At 44.9% G+C, this 22,630-nt stretch overlaps 3 protein-coding genes across 6 annotated transcripts; 2 read left to right on the forward strand and 1 right to left on the reverse strand.

Annotated features, from left to right (window-relative positions):
* Nucleotides 1–111: 111 nt before the first annotated feature.
* DNAJA1 (DnaJ heat shock protein family (Hsp40) member A1) lies at nucleotides 112–8,093 on the reverse strand. Of its 2 annotated transcripts, none has more exons than XM_075488586.1 (8): nucleotides 7,714–8,086; nucleotides 7,350–7,527; nucleotides 6,057–6,161; nucleotides 5,736–5,963; nucleotides 4,190–4,304; nucleotides 2,072–2,187; nucleotides 1,423–1,523; nucleotides 112–712 (listed from the first exon to the last, which is right to left on the reverse strand). In XM_075488586.1, exons 1-8 carry the CDS (start codon nucleotides 7,843–7,845, stop codon nucleotides 494–496), a joined length of 1,194 nt encoding a protein of 397 aa, XP_075344701.1. In that variant the 5' UTR covers nucleotides 7,846–8,086; the 3' UTR covers nucleotides 112–493. The 2 variants fall into 2 exon arrangements, with proteins under 2 accessions (XP_075344701.1, XP_075344703.1); XM_075488588.1 differs by lacking the exon at nucleotides 112–712 and adding an exon at nucleotides 730–948 and having other exon boundaries at nucleotides 7,714–8,093.
* Nucleotides 8,094–8,146: 53 nt separating this feature from the next.
* Nucleotides 8,147–19,533, forward strand: APTX (aprataxin). 3 transcript variants are annotated; one of them, XM_075488590.1, is made up of 8 exons: nucleotides 8,147–8,328; nucleotides 9,588–9,724; nucleotides 10,676–10,722; nucleotides 13,171–13,506; nucleotides 15,012–15,071; nucleotides 17,658–17,884; nucleotides 18,745–18,848; nucleotides 19,150–19,532. In XM_075488590.1, exons 2-8 carry the CDS (start codon nucleotides 9,595–9,597, stop codon nucleotides 19,302–19,304), a joined length of 1,059 nt encoding a protein of 352 aa, XP_075344705.1. In that variant the 5' UTR covers nucleotides 8,147–8,328; nucleotides 9,588–9,594; the 3' UTR covers nucleotides 19,305–19,532. The 3 variants fall into 3 exon arrangements, with proteins under 3 accessions (XP_075344705.1, XP_075344706.1, XP_075344707.1); XM_075488591.1 differs by lacking the exon at nucleotides 8,147–8,328 and adding an exon at nucleotides 8,636–8,840 and having other exon boundaries at nucleotides 19,150–19,533; XM_075488592.1 differs by lacking the exon at nucleotides 8,147–8,328 and adding an exon at nucleotides 8,861–9,217 and having other exon boundaries at nucleotides 19,150–19,533.
* A 1,603-nt stretch (nucleotides 19,534–21,136) lies between these two features.
* On the forward strand, nucleotides 21,137–22,419 carry LOC142402769 (actin-like protein 7A). The gene has a single exon (XM_075488589.1). It carries the CDS (start codon nucleotides 21,137–21,139, stop codon nucleotides 22,316–22,318), a length of 1,182 nt encoding a protein of 393 aa, XP_075344704.1. The 3' UTR covers nucleotides 22,319–22,419.
* Nucleotides 22,420–22,630: the final 211 nt, after the last annotated feature.

Below are 22,630 nucleotides of genomic sequence, written 5' to 3' on the forward strand. Positions count from 1 at the left end.
ATTATGTAGTTGCATTAGAGCCAGTCCCTATTTAACAAACACCAGTACAAGCCCAAAGCATTAACATGTTATTGTAACTGGTACAAAACTTAACTATATCTTACCATGAAGTATAAGCACTTGTGCATACTTTATTAATAGTGTGTAAGATCTAGAATTCCTAAAAAGACCACCACAGAATCTTAGTCTAAGCTCGGGCAATTGCACACATACAGGAATTACAAGGCTTGGAATAAAAGACAAGCAGGTAAGGGAGTTTTCTTGACCAAGAGGCAGGGGTGAAGTGCAGTCAACTTCATTTGAGCTTGCATCCTGGAGCTTTATACAAATTGCAAAGTCAGTTTAATTACTTAGTTTATTTCTTTATGCTTTTAGAAACAACTATGGCTGGATAGAACAACAAATAGCAGGAAGTAAGGGTGAACTGCTTGTAGTCCTTCACTCATCCACTAATGCATACAAAACAAGCATCACAAGTTATTCACTGGCCCGTTTACGATGTCTGACATTGAACACCGCCTCTAGGGTGATGCTCATCATCTTCATAGACTTCTCCATTATAGTGGTGTCTTCTTTTTTGAGATGGATCAAAGTCCACTAAATCCACTTGCTCCATTTCCTCAGTTTCTTCTATTTCCTGCCTTGTAGGTAGCAGTTTTTCAAGTAAAGACAGCTTATCTGAGGAGAGGAAGCCACTCTCTGGGAAGTTCACCTGAAATCATCAAGAACTGGGGTTACTCAAGTCTGCCTGAACTGGCCTTTTTCCATCCCACTGAAGGTCAAATAGCTGCCAAAGTCAACTTTATTATCACAGATGACTTACACCCAGTGCTTTCTAAGTCACTAGGCTATTTTTTAATGCCTGCAATAAGTTATTTTCTAACTCTGGCAACTTAACCAAGTCTTATCCAACATTCCTTCTGCCTCAGGCTGCCCTCTGGAATCACTCTAGAAGCAAAGTAAAGGATATATCAACATTAGAGATATGGTTGAATCTCCTCTAAAACCATAGCAGCCAGAGCCTGCTGCCACAGCTCCAAGCATATTAGCTTCTTTCCAAAGAAATCAGCATTTTCCAGCCTACTCCTTTGCTCCAGCACAGGGGAAGTTACTAATCCATCCTTCCTACAGGATGATAGAAACTAAAGAATGTGCCAAACAAATGGAAATTCACAAGGTATCCGAAGAAATTCTTCTGGTACTTAACATACTTTCACACAGAGTGTTCCAGAAGTTTTCTCTTTGTTCTGAACTGTAATTCTGTTTGATGGATTACATGTTCTCACCATTGTCAAAAACAAATACTAAACCAGGACATCTGATAACTGGTATCTCTTCTTGATTGAGGTAATGCTTAAAGGTTAAATTCTGGATTGCTATTCAGTGCTGAACTGTGCCATGGAAGTAAGTTGATCTACTTACCCTGAATTCTATGATCAGACGTCCTTTTTCATATGGTCTGCGATAAATTGGCATACCTTCATTCAACACACACTTAATAGCCCCATGCTTGACAACCTGGCCTAAAAATAAAAAAAACGGATCCATGCAGGCAACAGAACCAGCTTTAGTTTTAACTCCCTTCAGTATTTATGTAACCTTCTACATTGTGGTTAGACTACTATATATTGGTGTAGTTGTCTAATAGGGACTTACTGCCTGGTAACTTCTGAGTAGGAAAGCAGGCTGACATCTACATTACGTTCTTGTAACCTTGTTATGCTTCCCAAGGAAGCATACTTACAAATTTATTAAGTGCTCCATCAGTTCCAAGGCTGAAAAAGTGGTTTTCAGAGACCCACGGCCTTCAATTCTCATGAGGTATCCTCAGGATACAAGTATGTCCATGAGGTAAGGTCTGTTACTATATCACGCAAAGAGAAAGTTACTGCTGACTGCTATCCAAAAATCCTTTTTTGTTTAAAGATTTGTACTGCAAAGACTAGGAAAAGCAGCTTGATACCAGCACACATCCCTTGTACATCAAGATGGAATGCTTCTATTCCTTTAAACTTCCAGCTTATATTCACTGTATGCTTGGAATTTTAGCAGAAAGCAAACCAACACTTACCAGGATGGGAGGTAATAATAATAGTTCTATTATCCAGCGTTGTGATAGGCTTTTGAAAGCCACATAGTGCTTCAACCAGTTGAATATCCATAGACATCAGAAGGTCTTCATCTCGTCTAAGGTAGAACAAATAAAAAACAGTCAGAGAGGGGGACAAGCAGTAAAAGGATCATACCCAACTTCAGTATTTAACTTGGCAAGGACAATAAAGCTGTAATTTTAATAGAAATCCAGGCAATTAAATAAAGAATACTGAATATTGATGCAGCACCTCAAGCCAGCAATTACAGGAATGATACCCACGCTGAGAGCCGTTACTGATCAAGCTGAGCTATCCAAAGTGTAGAAATGTTTACTGAACATAAGTAAATACAGCAAGGCTCAACCGCATTCAGTTTCACTTCACTGCTCCTTCCCAATTCTAGGAAAAAGTTATCTCTCAGCCTCCTAAACATTGCATCTGGGACGATTAACCCATTCCTTTATGTAGATTAATACTTTAAGTGCATCAGCTAGCTCTACATTATTCTCTTACACTTGCTTTCTGAAGATCTGGTACTAGGGAAGTTTGAACAGGAGATGGCCACTCAGGGTTATGATTAAAGTACCTTCTAGAAAGCACCAAGGAGTATCCAGAAGAGATAACGTAATTGTTTTAATTGCCTATTCTGACTTCAATATGGCAGTGCTAGTGATGTCTGCATATACTGCAGGTTCAAGGGCTACAAAATCCTCCAGCCTACTCAAACTTAATTGTTTCACTCATCCTGTTTTAAAGGTCTCTGGAAGGAGCCTTGCCTGAAAAGCTAATTTTAGACTCTGATGGGACAGGGGGAACATTCCACTTGCCCCAGAAGCAGCATGACCTCAGCATAACCCCACAAGATCAGTTAATATCAAGGGTTACCCAAGGACACTAGAACTGAGAGGCAGTGGGCAGAAAGATGGACAAAAATAAGCCAGCAGAGTTGTGACTTCAAGTCCCAGGTAACACTGCAAACATTTTGGCTCAGACTGTCCCCTTGGCATAGCTAATTCGGTATCTAGTTTCACTGAAAGTTAAGAAAAATCAGCTGAGTAAGCTTATCCAAAGCAAACAGATCTGATTCTTAACCTGTGAGCTCAGTGTTCTTTGGCATAGAGTTCTGGCACCAACTTCCAGAGCTCAGCACCATACAGGACAGTCAGGCAGACCACCTGCAGGTTTCCCAAGAACCTTTGACTCACCATTCCTATTTACAAGTACAACGTCAGTGGTTTGTGTTGAGACAAATACTTTCTCCAAATCCACTGACTCCCCTGTTACTGCTCTGAACAGAAGCAGTGAGACACCAAGTGCAACACATTTCTGCGAGATGACCAGTGTTGCTTTTAACTGGACCAAAATGTACTGGACAGTCTCATTTCACAAACAGTAACTTGAAAGAAGGAGACTTGCAACACCAAGCAGTACTGTCCAGTGAGACGAAATACTTGAAACATGGTCAATGCTGCTTGAGTCACTTTTGCTTTCGCAAGAAAGAACAGACAGGACCGATTACCCTGCCCAGTGCATTCAGGCAGGAAATGAAGTGTGGGAAACCACCTTTGGTCAGAAGGGTGCATGCTATATTCGGTAAGTTTGTCATAAATAAGATCCCTGAGGAAAAGTGAACACCCTAGAAGTTTTCTGTGCCTTAAAGCCAAGTGGGCAATGAACAGCTGCCTACACTAAATGGTAATTTTCTGAGGTAAGTGATGGAATGCTATCCTAGAAAGAGCAAGGAGATAATCACAGATATTCACTTCTATTGAACAAAATCTCAACTTTTTAGGAGTTCTTAAGATTCAAGATTTGTAACCTCTTAACAACTAACTGGTTTTGTTTGCCTTCCATCCACTGCCAACACTCACATAAGAATACCTTGTGCTACTAGAATACAAGCGGCTGTGACCAGTTGTGCCAGGATTCCTACACATGTCAGTGCTCCTTTGGCCACCCAAACAAACTCACAGATGAGTTCTAGCCACACGATCCTATCTACTGATATTTCCAGTAGATAAAAGGTGAGTGGTAACCAAGGAAGCATGTGGACAAGCAACTCAAGAGTTAACACAAAGGACTTCCAGAGTTTTTACCTTGTAAATACAGAGTGGTCTTTTTGATCCAAAACAATAATAATGTCCCCTGGCTCTAGTCCTGGCTCTTGGTCCCCTTCACCGTGGAATGTTATTTTCTGACCATCCTTCATTCCTATTGCAGGAAACAAACAAACATTTTTCATCTTTTTAAGTGAAAAGCAGCAGTAAAAAATATTTTTATAGGCACAAGCTGGTAGCAGGAGATCTCTGGATCTTTAAATTAGAACATCACAACCTTCCCTTCAAGGATTCAAATTTTTTTTAATCCACTCACATGTCCAACAGATTCTAATGATGCCAACCTGAACTATGTCTCAAGATCATTAAGCTTTAATTGTAGCGCAAAACAGCCACCTGCCCAGACAAAGTCCTTAAGGGAAACATTATCAAGACAGCTTTCACTATATGCACAAGCACTAAAAAGAAAACAGAAGCACTGTGTACAAAATACATTTTGAAAGCAAGTGACCAATCAGCTTCTTCAGTTTTCTAAATATATGTGACAGAGCTACTTATGAAACATGATCTCAGTGCCTGCTGAATGCAGGAAGCACTCTCCCTAGGACTGTAACCGTCATGTAAGAAACCCATTTCACCCACACACAAGTCTCTCTACCATAAACTCTAGCTGCCTCATGCTAGCTCACAGTGTGTTTTTCTACAAGGAAGGGAAAAGAAACTCTTCTTAGCAATTTCCCTATTTAAAATGTCAGTAATATATCCCTACTAGCATTCATATTTAATGTTACTGTAGGATTTTCCCTGTTAAAAACAAATCCAGGCATTGCATAAGGTGTGCTTACACACACAGCAGTTGCAGGTGATAATCAGGCACAAGTCTGCAGAAGCCACGTGCTTGTCAGCTTGCTCTATCTTACAAGCTGCACTACTCCAGAGGCTTCTCCCACCAGCTTTTGAGCAGCCTCCTCAACAGAGATGCATTTGTCACTCAACACTGTCACGTTCTCCCCTCACTGTGAGGGTTTGTGTATCAAGCTGCATTTTGCCAGGCAAAAAATATCCACACTGAGCAGCACTGTCAGGGTTGCATAGCAAACAAGTTCTAAGCATGAGAGGCTTAGCACTGTCTCTGCACCCTATTACTATAGCAGACCTGGTTCCCCTTCACACTGAAACACAGTAGAAGTGATCGGAGTCTGCAGGGTTTCCCTACAGGTAGGGAAAACTCATTAGGTAAGCTGAGCCAACAAGTGATGAGTTTTATTTTAATTGGTCCAGCTACCTGATCAAGGCTCACGCCTATGAGTCTGCACAAATAATTCACTCCTTACAATACTGCAGGTTTCAGAATTCTTTCTTAGTTATGTGCACAGGTATTACATGCAAACATAGAAGTAATCAACCTTCCCTAAAAACAAGTCTCCTACTTTTTAAAGGCAGCAACGGGCAATTTTACTGTGTATGTATTCAGCAGTGTTACTCACCGAATCAACATCATGCATTTGCTAAAGCTTCTGTTTTAGTGCTGCAAAGTCAGTCAGTACATCCGAGCTCAATACTTCATCTTAGTAAGACACCTCACCTTTGTCAATGTGAACTTCTAGGATCTTCTTCTCTCTAACAATTTTTCTGCCAGTGCAGCTCTTACACCGGTCCTTGGGGCTGATACGCTCCCCATGCCCCTGACACTCCATACACACGGACTGGATTTGTTGCACCATTCCTGGCCCGATCTGGTGAATTCTGATCTGCATGCCTGTTCCTCTGCAATTAGGACAGCATTCTACCGCACCTTTCTTACCACCACGACCTGAGGAGAATTAAAATTGGAGACAGATGGTTATACGCTGCCAGAAAAACAACCCAAAAGCTTTAGAAGCAACTTGTGTTTAGTTTCAGTTACCTTCACATTTGTCACAGATTACATTCTTCTGCAGTGCAAGTTTCCTCGTTGCACCATTGTACATATCTTCTAAACTTACTGACAACTGATGGACCACGTTTTTGCCTGTAAAAGAAAACGGGTATTTACTCCAGTTTGAAAGCTTGGTGTCCAAGGAATAGTAAACTTCCCATGTCATTATGCTCAAGTCACAATAAACCAAGTCTATGAGGTTTAACATCCTGTTTTAATACAGCTTTATCTTGTTTTGCTTGTATTAGTCAATAGCCCCTTCCTATCTGATGTCAAATTAGGTAACAATTCTAATGGGTTTGTCAGTAACACTTCTCTGTTAGAGTAAATCAGAGACTCCTCTGTGAAAGCACAAACAGTAACAGAAACAAAATATGTAGAACCTTAGATGTTCAAGTCTCATAACGCAGGACTTCAGTTTTAACAAAGTGACTCAACATGTCTCCTACAAGGAAGTGGGAGATGCTGTCTAGAGGCAGCAGAGTACCTTCTTCCTCTCACCAGGGGACTTTCTGGAAGCTGAACTGAGTAATTAAATTTTTACGCTCAGGAATTAATTAGAACTTTAGCTACTGCAGGCTTAATTTTGTGAAGGATACCAAGTTCTGGCTTACTAGGAATACTTTGATAAAACATTAACATTTTGATACAAACCCTATTTTGTTCCCTTTGTCACCAGGTCTACACTAAGAAGTGGTAGGGTCAGCGCTACTCTTAATCAGTTTAATTAACAATAGAGTCTTTCCCAGTGTGATTAACCTGCACTTTAACTTCTGAGCAGCATTTTACTGCAGCTTCAAATCAATTCCACTGAACAGGAAAACAAAAAGATTTCACAGACTGAATTTGATTTTGCTATCTTATTTAGATATAGTTACTTGTAATTACAGACCAAATTCACATTTAGACATGACACTTACGGTAGCTCAGTTAAAAATCAGTTTAAGGTATATTACCATTCCGTTTCCTATTCAGCCTATTAGCAGCTGGGCTTACACTCAGCTAAAGGCTTTCCAAACACGGAATCTGGTTAGCTATTAACATAAGACAATGCACAAGAGACAAAACCACCACCGTATAAAACAAATACCCTCCCCTGCTCGTTGCAGGTGTTAAAGGCTAGGGACAATGTTTTCTCCGATTTTGAGATCAAGCCTCTAACTTCATTTTAACGCTATTTAAAGCCCTACATCTATGGCATTCTCCTCAGAGACTTTGATCCTGTCTACCACAGTGATCAGGCTGTAAAGTCTGGGAAAGAGTCGGAAGATGGCACGTTACCTCGTCTCTCTCTCTGCATCCTCCCACCGCCGCCAAAGAACATATCGAATATGTCCATGGGTGACCCGAAGCCACCACCAGAGCCACCCTCTTTGATGGCCTGCTCGCCTCCTTTGTCATAGAGGTCCCTCTTCTTTGGGTCTGACAGTACTTCGTACGCCTGGGAAATCTGCTTAAACTGCGGGAGACATAACATCGTCCCTCAGACACGCGGGGCTTGAAACCCCAAACGGCACCCCGGCGGGCCCCCCGCCCCGGCCACCCTCCCGCTCCCGCCAAACCAGCCGGTCCCCTCACCCTCCATGTCGGTACCCCCCGGGGCAGCCGGCCCCGCAGCCCCGTCCCGTCCCGTCCCGCCGCCGACCTTCTCGCCCTCATTGGGGTTCTTGTCAGGGTGGTACTTGAGCGCTAGTTTTCGGTAGGCCTTCTTCAGCTCCTCGGCGGAGGCGTTGGGCTTCACGCCCAGCACATCGTAGTAGGTAGTCTCCTTCACCATGGCGGAGGCCGGCCCCTGAGCAGCGGGCGGTCCCGCACACCGCGGCGGCTCCTCGCCCAGCGCCGATCCCGACTTTTCTGGAAAGTTCCGAGCCGGTCCCGCATCCGGGCGCTTTTGAGCCGGCACTGCTCCGCCCCGGAAGTCCCGCCCCGCCGGCCGCCGGGCTGTGGTGGGCGGACAGCCAATAGGAGCAGGAGGCGGAAGGCAGCTGGCCAATCACCGCCGCCCTTCGGCGGGCGAGCTGGCCCGCCTCCGCCTCTCCCGGCGTGCACCGGCCGCGCACGGCAGTGCGCATGCTCGGGGGGGGCGGTGGCTCCCGCCCTGTCCTGGCCTGCCCGGCCGCGCTGTCTGCGTGTGGGGGAGCAACTGCGGCGGCCTCGCCTTACGCGTGGGAACCGGGCGGGCCGTGCCCCCGGCACCTGCCGCGCTCAGCGCTGCCGGCGCGGGGCCATTCCTTGCGGGGAGGCACCGAGCTGTAGGCGGGTACGCAGCGGCACCTCTTTCCGGCCCCGCTCCGCACCCCCGGCCGCGGGCCTGGCACCCGCGGGGCGGGGCGGCCGCGCATGTCCATTGGCCCGGCTCGCCGCCCCGCTGCATACCACCGCGCCTGCGCCGAGCCTCGGCTCTCGCCCCGGAGCGCGCGGGCTCAGGGCGGCTGCGCTGGGCCGCGCGCCTCGCCTGCCTTCTAGTCACGCGGGGACTGCGCTGCGGGAGCCGATTGGCTGGGCCGGCGGGGGTGCTGGCGGCCCGCGCGCGCGCTGAGGGCGGGGCCCGGCGGCGCCGTGGGGACGGGGCCCGGCCCCCTTCCAGGCCGGCGGCCTGCGGCGCCGCGGGCCGGTGACTGCCGTCGTGCGGCGGCGACAGGCAGGGGTCCGGCGGGGCCGGGGTGCTGCCGGCCGGCCGGCCGCCGGGCTCCCTCGCGCCTGCATCGGCTGTGCGGCGCCGGCGGTCGTTGCCGTGTGCCAGGCCCCCGGCCGGGTGGTAGGGCATCGAGGGTAAAGGCGGCGCCCTGAGGCGGGGTGTGCCGCGAGCGGTGGAGGGGCCCGTCCTGACCGGCAGGCCGACCGGGAGGCGCAGCCGGGCGGGCCTCGCCGCACGTTCACGTTTCTGAGCGTGTGACGGTGCTGGTGTTGCATTGGGGAAGGGGGGTTGCTCTCCCCCGGGATAAGCTCGCCACAGAGTTGGGAGGAGGAGCGCTTAGCGCCAAGCACCGGGCAGGGGGGAGGGTGCGGGACCTTTGCTGTCCAGGGACAGATTGGTGTAGACTTTGAGGGTCCGGTTTCATAACATGGTCCATCTGCAGACTGTTGCTGGATAAGATAACCCCCTCTCTTGCCCTCTCTGTCTTCTGCCACTTTCTTTGGTTTGGTGGGTAAGTTAATCTCTCAGATCAACTCTGATTCAGTGGGAAAAAAACCCCACTTTTTTTGTGGGTAGGCTTTTCTGTCAGATGGAACTGCTGATCCAGTTGATTTTTCCTGTATATGATCCCTGGATGTGACAATGTATGGTGATATAGAAGGAAGGAAAATAGGTCTGCCCTTTCAACAGCAACTTGCTCTTAGATTATGCTAGTGTTAATGCTGTCCTTTGCCTTGAATTTCAGAAACACGAACCCAGTTAGCAGAAGTGGCTCAGATGATGAATGGGCTGGCAGCAGAATCTCTTGGACCCCCTTCCACAGGAAGGTGACCCATCGGGAAGCTGCGTGTTAGTAACATACTGTTTGTTTTGCTCTATAGCACAGCGATGCGTGTGTGCTGGCTCGTGGGGAAAGAGAAATGCAGTCAGCGAATGAAACTGCCACACTTGGAAGCAGTGGTAATTGGGCGCGGCCCAGAGACTGGGATAACGGATAAGAAGTGTTCACGGCAGCAAGGTAAGGTGTAGCTCAAACTCCGCTTTCTACATGCAGCAGCAACCGAACTTGTGAAGTGCGTGAGATACAAGCACAGCACTCATGTTTATCAATAAACATAATTCTTCTGTTTGGCTAAATTACGGTGAAGCTAATGGACCAACATTTTGGCCTAATTCATAAGACTGCTTTGAGCAGATTCTAAATGGGAAATCACAGTTTTTCCTTGAAATCTAAGCTGGCTTTCCTTAGGCTTGCTTCTACAGTCACTGGCTTACGGTCTCCTTTCTCTGCATGGTCCATGGTGTTGCCTGATTCTGGAAGTCATCAAGCTTTTTTTATAAGCACTCATGGAGATCTCTGGGTCCTAAAAAATCAGAGGAGACACCTAATAACAGGAAGTTCATCTTTGTAAAATAAGGCATTGAACTTTAACATGAGTCCCCAGGCACGCAGTCCTGTTCCACTGCCTGCACTCTTGCTTTATGAGTGGCACTTCATCTCCCTAGTCTTCTACCAACTGATTTTTAGTCTGACTTGTTATTTTATAGATGTGCTGGGAGAATATATGCAAATATCTGTGATCTATAAAATACTTATGTTCACATCTTCTCTGCCTTATCTTTCTTCCCTCTGGACACAGTCCTGTTCCATGCCTTGTCACAGAGGGCTGATGAGAATAGCAAGAATGTGTAGAAGACTTCCACAGATTTCACCTTTATTCTGGAGTAATTTTGCTGATCCATTATGTGAAGTACTCAGGTGTGACTCAGTGTATGGGTTGGTTCTGTTTTACCTGTGATCCTGGAAAGAGAGGATTCTTTGCATGCATTCACAGAGATCAGCTTCAGAAGGTAGCAGATCTTAAAATACAGAGTGTTTTCTGCAAGGGGTGGTTCAGCAGAGTTCTGGCCTTTTTATTTACACTGTTTTGTGACACTTGTGTTCTTTACTTGTGTTCTTTCTTTCCAGTTCAGTTAAAAGCAGACTGTAACAAGGGGTATGTCACAGTTAAGCAGGTATGTTTTTAAATGGGTATACAATATTTCTGATACTTACTGGGATGGTTGTTGAACTTAAACTCCACAAATGCTCCAAGTGATGATTCTGATCACTGGGTTTGAAGGCTCTGAAGCTGTTTTATGACCAAGGAGAGCACAGTGAGTGGTCCTTGGAAGGGATCTGTCTTTTTTTTTTTGTGTACCTCAATGGAAAGACTGCACTATTCCTTCCAGATATGCTCCAGTCTCAGGCAGCCAGGCATGCAGCATCAGGGAACACTTCTGTGAATCCTCAACCTCTTCTTCCAGGTGCTATGTTTGGGAGATTTTGGAGTTCTTCCCCTAAACTTGATGATCTGCCTCCTGAGCCTTAAACTGCTAAAGCTGAGGCAACCCTTCATTTAAGGTCAAATTGGTTTTTGTGTTAATGGGCAGTTGTGGAAGGTTTTTGTTTTGATGGCTGATAGAGCCAAAGGTGTGGTCACCTCTGGGAAAGGATGGGATGTGAGACAGTACTGAGGGCATTCTCGTGTTACTAACTGGATGGATGTAGGCCTACTCTCTCATACTTATGAGGACCAGTATCCCTGAGATAATATGAAGGGAAAGGTCTCTGGCCTCAAGTGCTGGGCGCATGTATGTGCACCCACAGCACCAGCATGTGTGGACAACACGTCAACATGTTCTGCCTACTGAGAAGTAACGTCTTCCGTCAAAATGCCTCCAGAGCTCAGTAAGCACAGGGACCCCACCAGTATCTGGTGAATCTGGCAAAGATCTCTCAGACAGTTTTTCACAGAAGTCACCCTTAGCCGCAGTTTGAATACCGTGTTACTGGAATCCCCGGGCTGAGAATACTTTCTGGTGCTGGTCGCTAGCGTGTTTTCGCTGCCTGCTCTAGAGTTGCTTCCCAGGTGATTTGTGTGCAGCGCAGGGTTCCAGTGATTGGTTGTTTGATAGTGTATTGCCCCGGGGAATGTGAAGTGTACTTGACTTGAGTGGAACTGCAGAACTGTAGAGAGCCGGGCTGGAATCAAGCAGGTGCTTCATCGCAGTGAACACCAAGTGATGAGAGGCACAGTACTATCTTGTGAAGCAGGCAGGTATCGCCATGACAAAGCTAAAGAAACGTTCTGTGACAGTTTATCAGTCACAGGGAAGAGCTGGTTTCCTAAAGCTTGTTTCATGCATAGACATTAACTGAAAGCATTTTGCTGAAGTTGGAGACTCCTAATTTCCCTGGAGTCACCCTCATGATCAGGCAAAATCTGTCTGTCAGGCAGTCACTGTAGGTTGCCTATGCCACTTTGTGTTATCAGTTATGCCTGACACAGAGGAAAATGTATTGCTTTTCAATTATCAGCTAAACTTGAGGTGCATTCTCAGTCTTTAAAATGCTGTTTTGAGGGGAAAATTATTTTAGAGTTGCATAGAGCTGTAAACTGATGCAGTAAGAGAGGCAGGTAAAAATTTGACCTTGCTGTCCTCATTTTCTGCTAGAACAGAATAAATAACAGAGTTGGTTTTGTGAAAGTGTAAGATGCAAAATGAAAATAAAAGCATTAAAATACAGATAGGCTGGTATGTACTTTACACAAGCTGAGGTGGACAGAGAGGTTTAGCCTCTCTTAAAGGAACAGGCAAGTGTTGTCACCATGTTTGAATACAGTCTTCTGTGGGCTGGAGAAAGGTTATCCCATTCGGCTTGGGAAAATAAAAAAAGACAGGAGCAAGGAGCTGATCCCTGTGTAGTGGACTCTTCTGGGGGCTCAGAGAGACTTTTTTCCTGATTTTTCTTTTTCTTTTTTTGCCTACGTAGGGGGGAGTGTGTTGCAAGTGTTAGCAGTGGGCTGTGCTTGTTGAGCGAGCTGTTGTGAGCCTGAACTCCTTTCTCTCTTGAAATGAGCCAGAAGAGTGTGCTTGTGTATTTGAAGGCACATGTGTTGATGGGACAGCATTTGGTAGAAACAGAAAACAAAATGAATGTAATAAAAAGGAGAAGAAGGAGAAAGTAAAATAATTTGAAAACAAGAAACTTTCTGGGGATGATTGGTCTGAAATAATTTGTTAGAACTACTGTTACTCTTCAGAAATAATTGTTACTAAGGTTGTTACTATTTTAACAGTTGTTCAATAGATTGGTCATTTTTTTGAGCAAAGCGTGGCATAGGCTTTGCTGTAACCCTGTTGCCAGCTGCTATAGAATGGTTGGGTCCCTGTGACACCATTCCCCTGAGGGTTGTGTGCCGACAGCTGTGATTGCAAGACTGGGCGATAGAGAGGTGTCTCCAGCATTGGACTTCCCTGATCTTCTAGAGTGGGTCGGTGTGGGGAGGGGGTGCAGTGAATACAAAATGCATTTGCTTTCCAGGATAGTGATATTCCAGGCAGGACAACGGAGGAGTAGTTGGAGATTCCAGTTACAACATCGTTTGCTATTTTTTGTCCTTTTTCTTTCTACCAAAGATAGGAGTCAACCCAACTAGTGTTGATCTCGTGAATATTGGCAAGGATGAAGAGGTGAAAATGAAGCCAGGTCAAGTTCTGCATATTGTGAATAAACTTTACCCCTACACAGTGCAATTTGCTGAAGAGTCAGGGAAAACTGTTGCAGAACCAGAAGAGAAAATACAAACCGACACGACGCCATATGAGGACTCCTGCGAGAATGATGATGAAGAGCTTGTTCCCAGAAAAACAATGAAGATGGAGGTGGTGGATACACAAGGCAGTTCTGCAAATCGCAAGCTAAGCAATACTGGTGTATCTCCACATGAAGGAACTTCGAGCAAAAAGGCACGGGTATTGATATTAGTACTTGTGCTGTTTCTGCAGTTTCTCCTGGGGTTGTGTCCTTTATCAGGGCTTCGGTCTTTTACTTTTGTGGATACTATTGCTGGGGAAGTGTCTCAGGTGAACACAGATCCTCAGAGTATTCAGAGCATGTGAGCTGACATTCGCTGAGGCAAAGAGTCTGCTCCTGGCATCATCCAGATCCTGAGAAAGTTACCTGGGACCCATTCTAACCTGAGCTGGGGGGTGTGTGTGTGTGAAGGGGCTTGCTTGTAGTGAGTGAGGATTTAATCTCTGGTTCCTGCTGCAGTTGCTGCTAGAAGGACAGTCCACATGAGCTCAGTTTAGCTGGAGTCACACAAGGATAGTGTGCTGGCTCTTGAGATGAAATCTGCTGTTTTATGACTACAGCAGGGGTTATCTAAAAGCTTATGCACTGAGAATGGAATAACTTGACCCTCTTTTATTTTTTTTTCCTTGGTTTTTTCCCCTCTTGCTTTGGTCATTCCTTTATGATAGAACCATATGTACATTAATGAATGTTACCAGCCAAAATCTTTTGAAAGGGAGTTTTTAGCCCTGCTGACATGGACAAAATAAAAGACTGCTTAGTGCATCTGGAACTGTAACAGTGCAGTTGCTGGAGGAGTAGGCACAGAAATGAAACCCCTCAGGACAAAATTTCAGTCCCAGGTTGTGGTGGGTTGACCACTTATTTCATTTGTGAACTCAGACTAGTTATATTAGGGACAGATTTGTGGTGGTATGAGCAGGGACACAAGACGATTCACACTGTTTCTCTGTCAGCACTGTAATAATGTTTGAACATCATCCTCTATAAGAATATGATGAAGGTGATTGTTGGTAATGCCTATATAGTGGTCTGAACAGATAAAACATTATCTGTTTTGGAAAAAGTGCACTCAAGGTGCCTTCTGTTAGGTGTTCAGTAACCAAGTTAAGACATATTTGCTAGTGTTGGCTTGATCTTCATGTGCCTTTCTTGTTTTCTGTAGAAGGCACTCCTTGCACAATATCAAAAACTAAATCAAAGAGTAGGGCCACACACCGCAAACACTTCTTTGTTCTGTGCAGAGCGGCATGTGATAGGACAGTCAGTGGAGATCCTTGTACTTCCTTTGGCCCTTGTGATCCATGAAGCAGAGGGTCTTTAGTAAAATGATCTGTCATCAGTAGTAATCAAGGACTATGCCATAACATGTGCCTGCAAATTATTAAATTCAAACAGATCTAGAGCTCCCTGTTGTTAAATTTCCAACATTTGAAAGACTTAACTTTGAATCTTAACAGTATTTTGTTAAAAGTTTTCAAAGTAGCTTTGTGGGGACAGCTGGAGCAGGTGTGTTGGCATTTATAGAAAGGAAGTAATTCAGCTGTCATTCAGCTGTTATTTTACTGTTGTATACTAATTAAAGTACTTAACTGAATGCTTTAAAACGTATAATCGGATTCTTAGTTCTCTTATAAATTTTTTTTTTCCTTCTGTGCTTTAGGAACATTCAGGACACTGGAGTCAGGGTCTAAAGAGCTCCATGCAAGATCCAAAAATGCAGGTGAGAGCTGTACACTTGCACTTTACAGTGGTTCCTGTCTAACAAAGTTAAATGAGCTTTCTTCCTTCTGCAACTTACTTTTTTGATCTGATTAACCAGTGGAGTACTGCGTAAGGGCTGAATTGTACTTGCACTCTCTCTGTAGTAGCATTAATTTGGGAGTCTCTACTATACTGGTTTTGCAGAATGTAATTATCTTAGTTATCTTTGAGCTCTCTACACTGTCAAATTTGGCCAACTGATTTCAAAAAGGTTGTTGGGAGAGCAGGCGAGCAGTGCAGTTGCTTTGTTTCCTCAAGGAAACCAAGTAAAATGGGGGTGTGGTTTGAAGCTGAGCAAGTAGTGGAGGTTCCTGTTTCCTGGCAGTCAGCACTGCCTTGTTTCCAAGCATGGTGCAGTCTCCTGGTTTCCAGCAAACTCTTAACTGCAACACCTCTGTGCCAGCTGACGGGATGTCACCCCTGGCTCCTCCTCCACCCAGTTTCTTTGTGCCAACAGGAATTTCTTGGGTGGTTTCTTTTAACCTTCTGCAGATGCTTCAGATGCACCTCCCTCTCTCTGCTTCCCTGTGGCTGCATAATTGTTTTCCTTGAGCTCTTTTTTTGTTGTCTGCTGCCTGCTTTTGGGGAGGTCAGACTCAACATGCAGAAATCTGACAAACATCTTTTGTGGCTGCCGTGTATACATCCTTTCTCATTATTGTATTCTGAGAGAACCCTGAGAGAATCTTCCCTGTCCATGTATAGAACCTACTTTCATTTTATTTTTAAGTTATGCCAAATATATAGACAACTCCTTCTCAAAAACAAGCTTTTTAGTGCAACTCCAAAATAGGGAGAATGCTCTGCATCAATATACCACTCTGGCAGAGGAAGGCCTGAAGCTTGGGTCCATTTAGCGTGGGTTTTGGCTGGCTGACTGCTGCATGGCCATCTTAACATTAGAGATCTCCAAGAGCGAAGATCCCACAGCCTCACTGGGCCCCTTCAGATGGTGATCACCCCCAGGCTGAAAACAGTTTCCGTGATAACTAATCAGAAGGTCCCTATTTCTTGATTTTATTTATTTATTTATTTATTTATTTAAATTCAAGTCTAAAGTGTTGAACTGTGTAGAGTTGTAGGAGAACTGGATGCCCATTCTCCTGGAAATGCCAGCAGTTTCAAATGAGTCTTTCTATGGGGAATGATACAGCTATTGAAATACTTGCTTACTTTTTAAACATGAAGCTTAATCTTCATCCCTTAAGCGGAATTTCATGTAGCACTTAGCGAGATAGTGCTTTCTTGACCCAAAAGATAAGCTGGTTTTAAAACTGTTCTTTGAATGCTGGAACACAAATAACTGTTTGTGACTTAGTGTTAGCTTTATTAGTTGTGTTTCTGAACTAAATGTCCTGTCTTTGCTTTTTAGTCAAATACTAAATAAATGGCAATATTTCTTCTGAAAACATTTGATCATGATCCCGTTCCCACTGGCTGCATATGCAGACACTAATGTGTGTATATAAAAATATGACAGCATCAGCCAGTCTTGCTGCTGAATCAGTCCTATGATTTGTGTGCTGATAAAATTTTAATCTTCCTTCCTGTAGAGCAAGACTGATCAGCTCTGTATATAAACATATGAGAATAATTAGCAAAGATGGCAAAGACATGATCCATCTCTCACTGTGAGACGCACTGCTAAGAGATCAGAGACACAGCACACTGTTTCTGCTTCAGAACCTGACAGATTTTTACTGCCAGGGGCAGGTTGTCCCCCCTGTTCCCCACATGCTTTGCTACTGTTTCTCTTCACCAGCTACATCAAATTGTAGCAGAAGGCAGAACAAAATGAAAAAGAAGGGCATGATAGACAGGAATGTGTTCCTCTTTTTGTGAGTGATCTTACAAAGTAGCACATTGGGTAGCATGAACTGAAATAGCTCCCACTTGAATGTTTTTGTCTTTGTAACGCCAGCGGAGGTCTCCAGCGCTGAGCACAGTGTTTGTAGCACCTCTGAGACTTGGGTTTCACTCCAGAAATCTGCAAAGGATGAGGCAGTCCAGTGCGTTCCTGCATGCTCTATATTGAGCACAGTGCCGTGATTTTTGTTTCAGTGACCGCAAAGCTTGAATGTATCCTGATGGAAGTAGAGTTTCCTAGACCTCACCGGTATCTGAGTCCAAGTGATTCTCAAGAGAGTTCATATCCACCTGTAGCAATGGTTAACTTATTGCTGTGTAAGAAAAGAAAGCTTTTTCCTTAAAGTATATAAGCAGGGATGCTGGAACATCTCTCTGTAGCTGCCTGGTGCATGGTATGGAAGAGAGCGCATATCCTGGACCAGCTTAGTTCCAGCAAAAGTCCTTCTTGAAGTGGAATGTTCTGCTGCTTGATACTTCTCCCCATCTAGTAATCTTTCCTGGCTTTTTTCCTGGTGGTCCCGGTTGCACTAGTAACACAGACGTGTGCTTAGAGACTTCTGCAACCACAGTGGGACATGCAGATGGATAACATCTCAAAATCCACTGAATATAGTGTTTATAGGAACGAGATATTTAATTTTCAATCAGTAAATAATCTAGTTATTTGTTTTGCAAGGTTTACAAAGATGAAAAGACTGTAGTCATCAAGGATAAATATCCCAAAGCACGTTACCACTGGCTTATCTTACCATGGGACCCCATTTCAAGCCTGAAGGCAGTCACCAGGGACCATCTTGAACTCCTGGAACATATGCATGCAGTTGGGCAAAAAATGATCGAACAGTGCCCTGCCAGAGAGAGTCTGGAGTTCAGACTGGGTTACCATGCTATCCCCAGTATGAGGTAAGACCTAGATGAGTCATCAGGTGGAGACCCTGTTCTTCTGGTTATACAGATTTGGGGCTAAACCTGTAACGTGATCTGGCATTGCTAAAGAACAACTTATCCTCTTAAACGCTACACATAGTTTGGTGTCCAAGTCCTTTGGGCGCAGCTGCACACACACTGCTGCCTACACACCGATGGGCTACGCAGGCATTGTGGGTGCGCTGGGAGATGCCTGTTGGGTTCCCCAAGCAGAGGTCTGCAGCTGGGGCTATGGTACGCCTGTGCTCCGGTCCCGGCAACAGAGGCGGCGCTGCCAATGGCCAAGTGCTAGGGCATTCCCCCGTCCCAGCGCACCGATCTGGGATCAGAGAGTGACTCGTAAGCCTATCAAGTCCTGCCTGCTACTGAGCAAGGATTTGAATCTTTTGTGTAAGTAAGTCCAGATGTTACACTGTCCAAATGCCTGTGGGTATTGCAGTCAGTGTTCCTAAGTTGTTCTCCAGTTCTTGGACGAAGCTTTGAGTCACTGATCAAGTCCCATTCAGGTACTTTACAAAGTTTAAACCTTTGGTTTATTAAAACGACTGTCTCTGCCTTTTTGGAAACTAGCAGGAATACAGACTGTAGTTGGGGGCCAGTGGAATAAGCAGACTAGTGACCTTAACTGTTTAAGTGAAACGCTTGGCGTGAGACGGTGCTTCCAGAACAGCCTGGGTTTCTTCTGTTGCAGGACTGTGGGTCAAACCTGATAAGACTGACCCATAAGGCTGGCAGTCCGACTCTGCTGAATCATGTTTGCAAGTGATACTACTGCAAAAGAACTTCAAGTATTAACATTATTATTCTCTCTTATGTACATAATATATTTATTTCAGTCAGCTACATTTGCATGTAATCAGCCAGGATTTTGATTCTCCGGCCCTGAAAACCAAAAAGCACTGGAACTCTTTTACTACAGACTACTTCTTAAACTCTCAAGGTAATGATTAGAAGAGGTATTTCATAACATGTAATCCTGCTCGTGGGTTCTGGCTTTGGGCTTTTTTTTCGAAACAAATGTGTAAGCCATAAATTCTATTGTAATAAGTGAAAGGTTTTATGTAATTTCAGATATTGGGGAATAGCACTAGGTAAAAGTCAACCAAATTTTGTGACTGGTTTAAATTAGAATGCAGCAATGACATGCTGTGCATGCCAAGCAGTGCACAGAGATTCTGCAGCGTCATGTGTTTCATGACGCTACCCGGTCCCAATACTTCCTGTCTCTTATTTTATTTCAGATGTGATAGAGATGGTAAGAAGCAAGGGAAAAGTGATGGTGAAAGATCATGTCTCTGAACTTCTGAAATTGCCTCTCAAATGCCATCGTTGCAAACGACAGCTGTCCACTATCCCACAGTTAAAGGAACATCTTGGGAAACATTGGCCAAAATGACTTTGCAAAAAACCATCTTACAACCTCTCTTCAGATTTCAGGCTACAACAAAGACCTTGAAATGTTAGTGGACATGTATATTTTTTGTTAAGTGGAATGACAAATGTAATGTGGGAAAAAGTAGCCTGGAAACAGCAGCATACTAACTTTGTAATAGCTTAGACAAAAAAAGCCCGACAAAATAAAGTGACTTCTGAAACTGAAGGTGTGTTTGCAGCTTTGTTGTGGTACTGCCACACTTATCTGTATGTGAACCCAAGTCTGGAAGAAGTGTTGTGTTTGGATGAAAGGATTTATTTTAATTCAGAAGCTGAGGCATTCTCTCGGTTTCTGCTGAGAAAGGAAAGAAACAAACAATGATTTAGAGGTCTTTCTCTTTATGTCTTCTGCCTGTCACTGAAGTTTCTCTTAAGTGGCTGACAGCAAAACTGTCCAAGGAATGTAATCAGAGTGTATGGGAAGGAGCATCAGCTACAGCGTCCCAGCTTCGCTGTGCCACAGCATGGCCTGAAGATTTCAGTGCTGATGACTTCCCCTTAGCTATGGAGCAGGCATCACCCTGCACCAGTCACTGCTCAGGCTCTAAGAGGGGCAGCTCATCTCTTTCATGTACAAGGATGTATTTATTAATTTGTATGTAAAAATACATGTATAATACACAATGACCAGCTTTACTGCTCCCCAGAGTAATAAACTATCAAGGCTTGCAGTTGCTTGGCTGTTTATGTTGAGGCTGGTACAGAAATTGTGTGGTTTAATGCTGCCCTGTTTCTCCACATTGGGATTTTGGTGAGCCTCTATCATTTGATTGTATCAAGATGTGAACTCCCAGATAGGCAACAGAGCAGTAGTAATAAAAATCTGTTTCTGGGTCCAGAATTGGTTTGTAGGGTTCAATTTCATTCTAAGCCCAGCTTTGACTTGGTAAGTAAGATGCCCTCTGGGTGAAACAGCTTTCGGTAAAAGAGCACGCAGAACTTTTGTTATACAAGGAACATGCTGTTCGTAACTCTCGATAACGTATTCTGTGGGGAGAGGGTGTCCTCTTCTTTCGTGCCCCCATGCAGCAGTGTGTTACTACACACACTCTGATGGGGCAAATAGTGACCTGTTGCTGCTGGGAAAGAACAAAGATGTTCCTGTGGTGGAATGGGGGACAGTAAGGGTGAGGGGCTGGCTGTGGCTTCACGTCAAACACCAGTCACGCTTTAGTTTTTGCTGACATTAGTAATATTACACCTTAATTTAGAAAGCAAAACTTAAAAAACCAAAGAAACAATGACAAAAGCACAGGCAGCCTTGGGATTCACTCTTGACACAGTCAAACTAGGGCTCCACTTGGCCCCAGAGGTGATGTAGTGCTAATGCTTAGCAACAGGAACTATTTTGGACCAAGAGCAGTTGCAAATGCTGGAGAACTGTGGTCTTCCTCACATGGCAGACACAGGCCAGAAAGGAAAGCCACGCTGCTTCACAGTTAAATGCGCTGTTTATGCCCCACATCTGGGTGGGTGTCATGCTTTTTGGTACCTCTCAGAGCAGGTCAAAGTGAAGCACAAACACCTGCAATCCATCTATACAGAAGCGGTGCACAGCCGTCAAGTCACGATTGTCACACATTTGCATGCAGAGTACTGGTTCCTGAGGGGCAAGCCTATGTGTGATGTCATAAGTCAGTGGCATCAGTAGAACCACTGCCACCAGGGCTCCAGGCACGCACCTGCTGCTTGCGATGACCCCGGGTAGAGTGATGGCAGGGCAATGTTACTGAGAAGCATGTCCAGCACTCACTGTATGAACTCATCACAGCTGTGCAGGAAAGGTCTGCAAGAATGGCCGCAGTGGAAGCAAGCCGTTTGAAGCCTATAAGGGACAGCCACGTACCTGCGACCAAGGGTAGCCTCAAGGCCATAAAGGAAACTAAAGCAGTAGTTGTAGACATTGGCACAGGTTACTTCAAGTGTGGCTTTGCAGGGGACCCATGGCCTTCCTGCATTGTTTCATCTACAGTTGGTAAGCCCATACGGGAGACTGGGAGCAATCAAAAAGAAACCTTTGTTGGAAGAGAGCTTCAGAATAGCAGTGTACCCTTAACACTCATCAACCCGATAAGACATGGCATAGTGGTGGACTGGAACTGTGTGCAAGATACTTTGGAGTGTATTTTCCAGACAGAGATGAAGATTCAGCCAGAGGACCATGCTGCTCTGGTGTCAGTGCCTCCCCTGTGTTCCATCACTGACAAGGAGAGATATGCTGAGATGATGTTTGAAGGACTTCACGTGCCTGCTGTCCACATTGCCTACCAGTCCCATTTATCCATGTACTCTTACGGAAAAACCTCAGCTCTTGTGGTGGAAAGTGGCCATGGTGTTTCGCATGTGGTTCCCATCTACGAAGGTTATGTTATACGTAGCATCACTGGGAGAGCAGATTATGCTGGCTTGGACATCACACGTTATCTCATGAAGTTACTAAATGAGTCTGGAAATGTGTTCGCAGAACACCAGCTAAACATCGTACAAGATCTCAAAGAGAAGTGTTGTTACGCTTCTCTGGACCTTACACAGGACTTGAGTTTGCCTGTTCAGAAACAACAAATGGATTATGAGCTGCCGGATGGACACCTCGTCACTGTAGGCAAGGAGAGATTCCTTTGTGCTGAAGCGCTCTTCAGACCAGCCTTACTTGGCTCACAACAGCCAGGGCTTTTGCAGCTGACGCTCACCTGTCTCAAGAAGTGTGATGCTGACATCAACAAAAAAATGGTGGGGAATATCCTGCTGTGCGGGGGTACCACTATGATGGAGGGCTTTGCTGACCGCTTCCAGAAGGAACTGGCCAGGATGTGCCCCAGTGACATCCTCATCACAGCCGCGTCCCCTCAAAGAAAGTCTTCTGTCTGGATTGGTGGATCTATTCTGGCCTCACTCCACTCTTTCCAGGAGCTCTGGGTTTACAGGAGTGAATATGAAGAATGTGGTCCTTCCTGCGTTTTTAAGAAGTGCTTCTGAGGAAGACACTGGGTGCCTTAGAAAGACCAGTGCTGACAAAGGGTACCCGAAGCAATTCAAGAGCACCTCCCTTCCACCCCTTGCTGTAATTAAGAGATTTCTGCTGGAGCTGTGTTATTTTTGTGACAATTGTGTGCCTAAACAAGATTTTTTTCGTTTGTGTTTTGTATTTAATGAAGCTAGACAGCAGACAGGTGACAAACTTCTACTCTAACGAGAGACTCAGACTTCTATACAGCCATGTTTGCTCAGAAATTGGGACATTTCTTAAGCTATATTTCTGCATTAATGGCTTAGTTCAATTCCTGATTA

This window comes from Mycteria americana, chromosome Z (assembly GCF_035582795.1).
Source record: "Mycteria americana isolate JAX WOST 10 ecotype Jacksonville Zoo and Gardens chromosome Z, USCA_MyAme_1.0, whole genome shotgun sequence".
Taxonomy (NCBI): domain Eukaryota; kingdom Metazoa; phylum Chordata; class Aves; order Ciconiiformes; family Ciconiidae; genus Mycteria; species Mycteria americana.

Excerpts from the sequence above, each read along its gene's own strand:
- DNAJA1 (XM_075488586.1), bottom strand. The coding sequence starts at position 7,845 with ATGGTGAAGGAGACTACCTACTACGATGTGCTGGGCGTGAAGCCCAAC. Across the intron at positions 7,528-7,713 it reads ACCCCAATGAGGGCGAGAAG|TTTAAGCAGATTTCCCAGGC; the intron begins GTCGGCGGCGGG and ends TGTCTCCCGCAG. Across the intron at positions 713-1,422 it reads GTCTGATCATAGAATTCAGG|GTGAACTTCCCAGAGAGTGG; the intron begins GTAAGTAGATCA and ends TGATGATTTCAG.
- APTX (XM_075488590.1), top strand. The coding sequence starts at position 9,595 with ATGCGTGTGTGCTGGCTCGTGGGGAAAGAGAAATGCAGTCAGCGAATG. Across the intron at positions 9,725-10,675 it reads GAAGTGTTCACGGCAGCAAG|TTCAGTTAAAAGCAGACTGT; the intron begins GTAAGGTGTAGC and ends CTTTCTTTCCAG. Across the intron at positions 18,849-19,149 it reads CTACTTCTTAAACTCTCAAG|ATGTGATAGAGATGGTAAGA; the intron begins GTAATGATTAGA and ends ATTTTATTTCAG.
- LOC142402769 (XM_075488589.1), top strand. The coding sequence starts at position 21,137 with ATGGCCGCAGTGGAAGCAAGCCGTTTGAAGCCTATAAGGGACAGCCAC.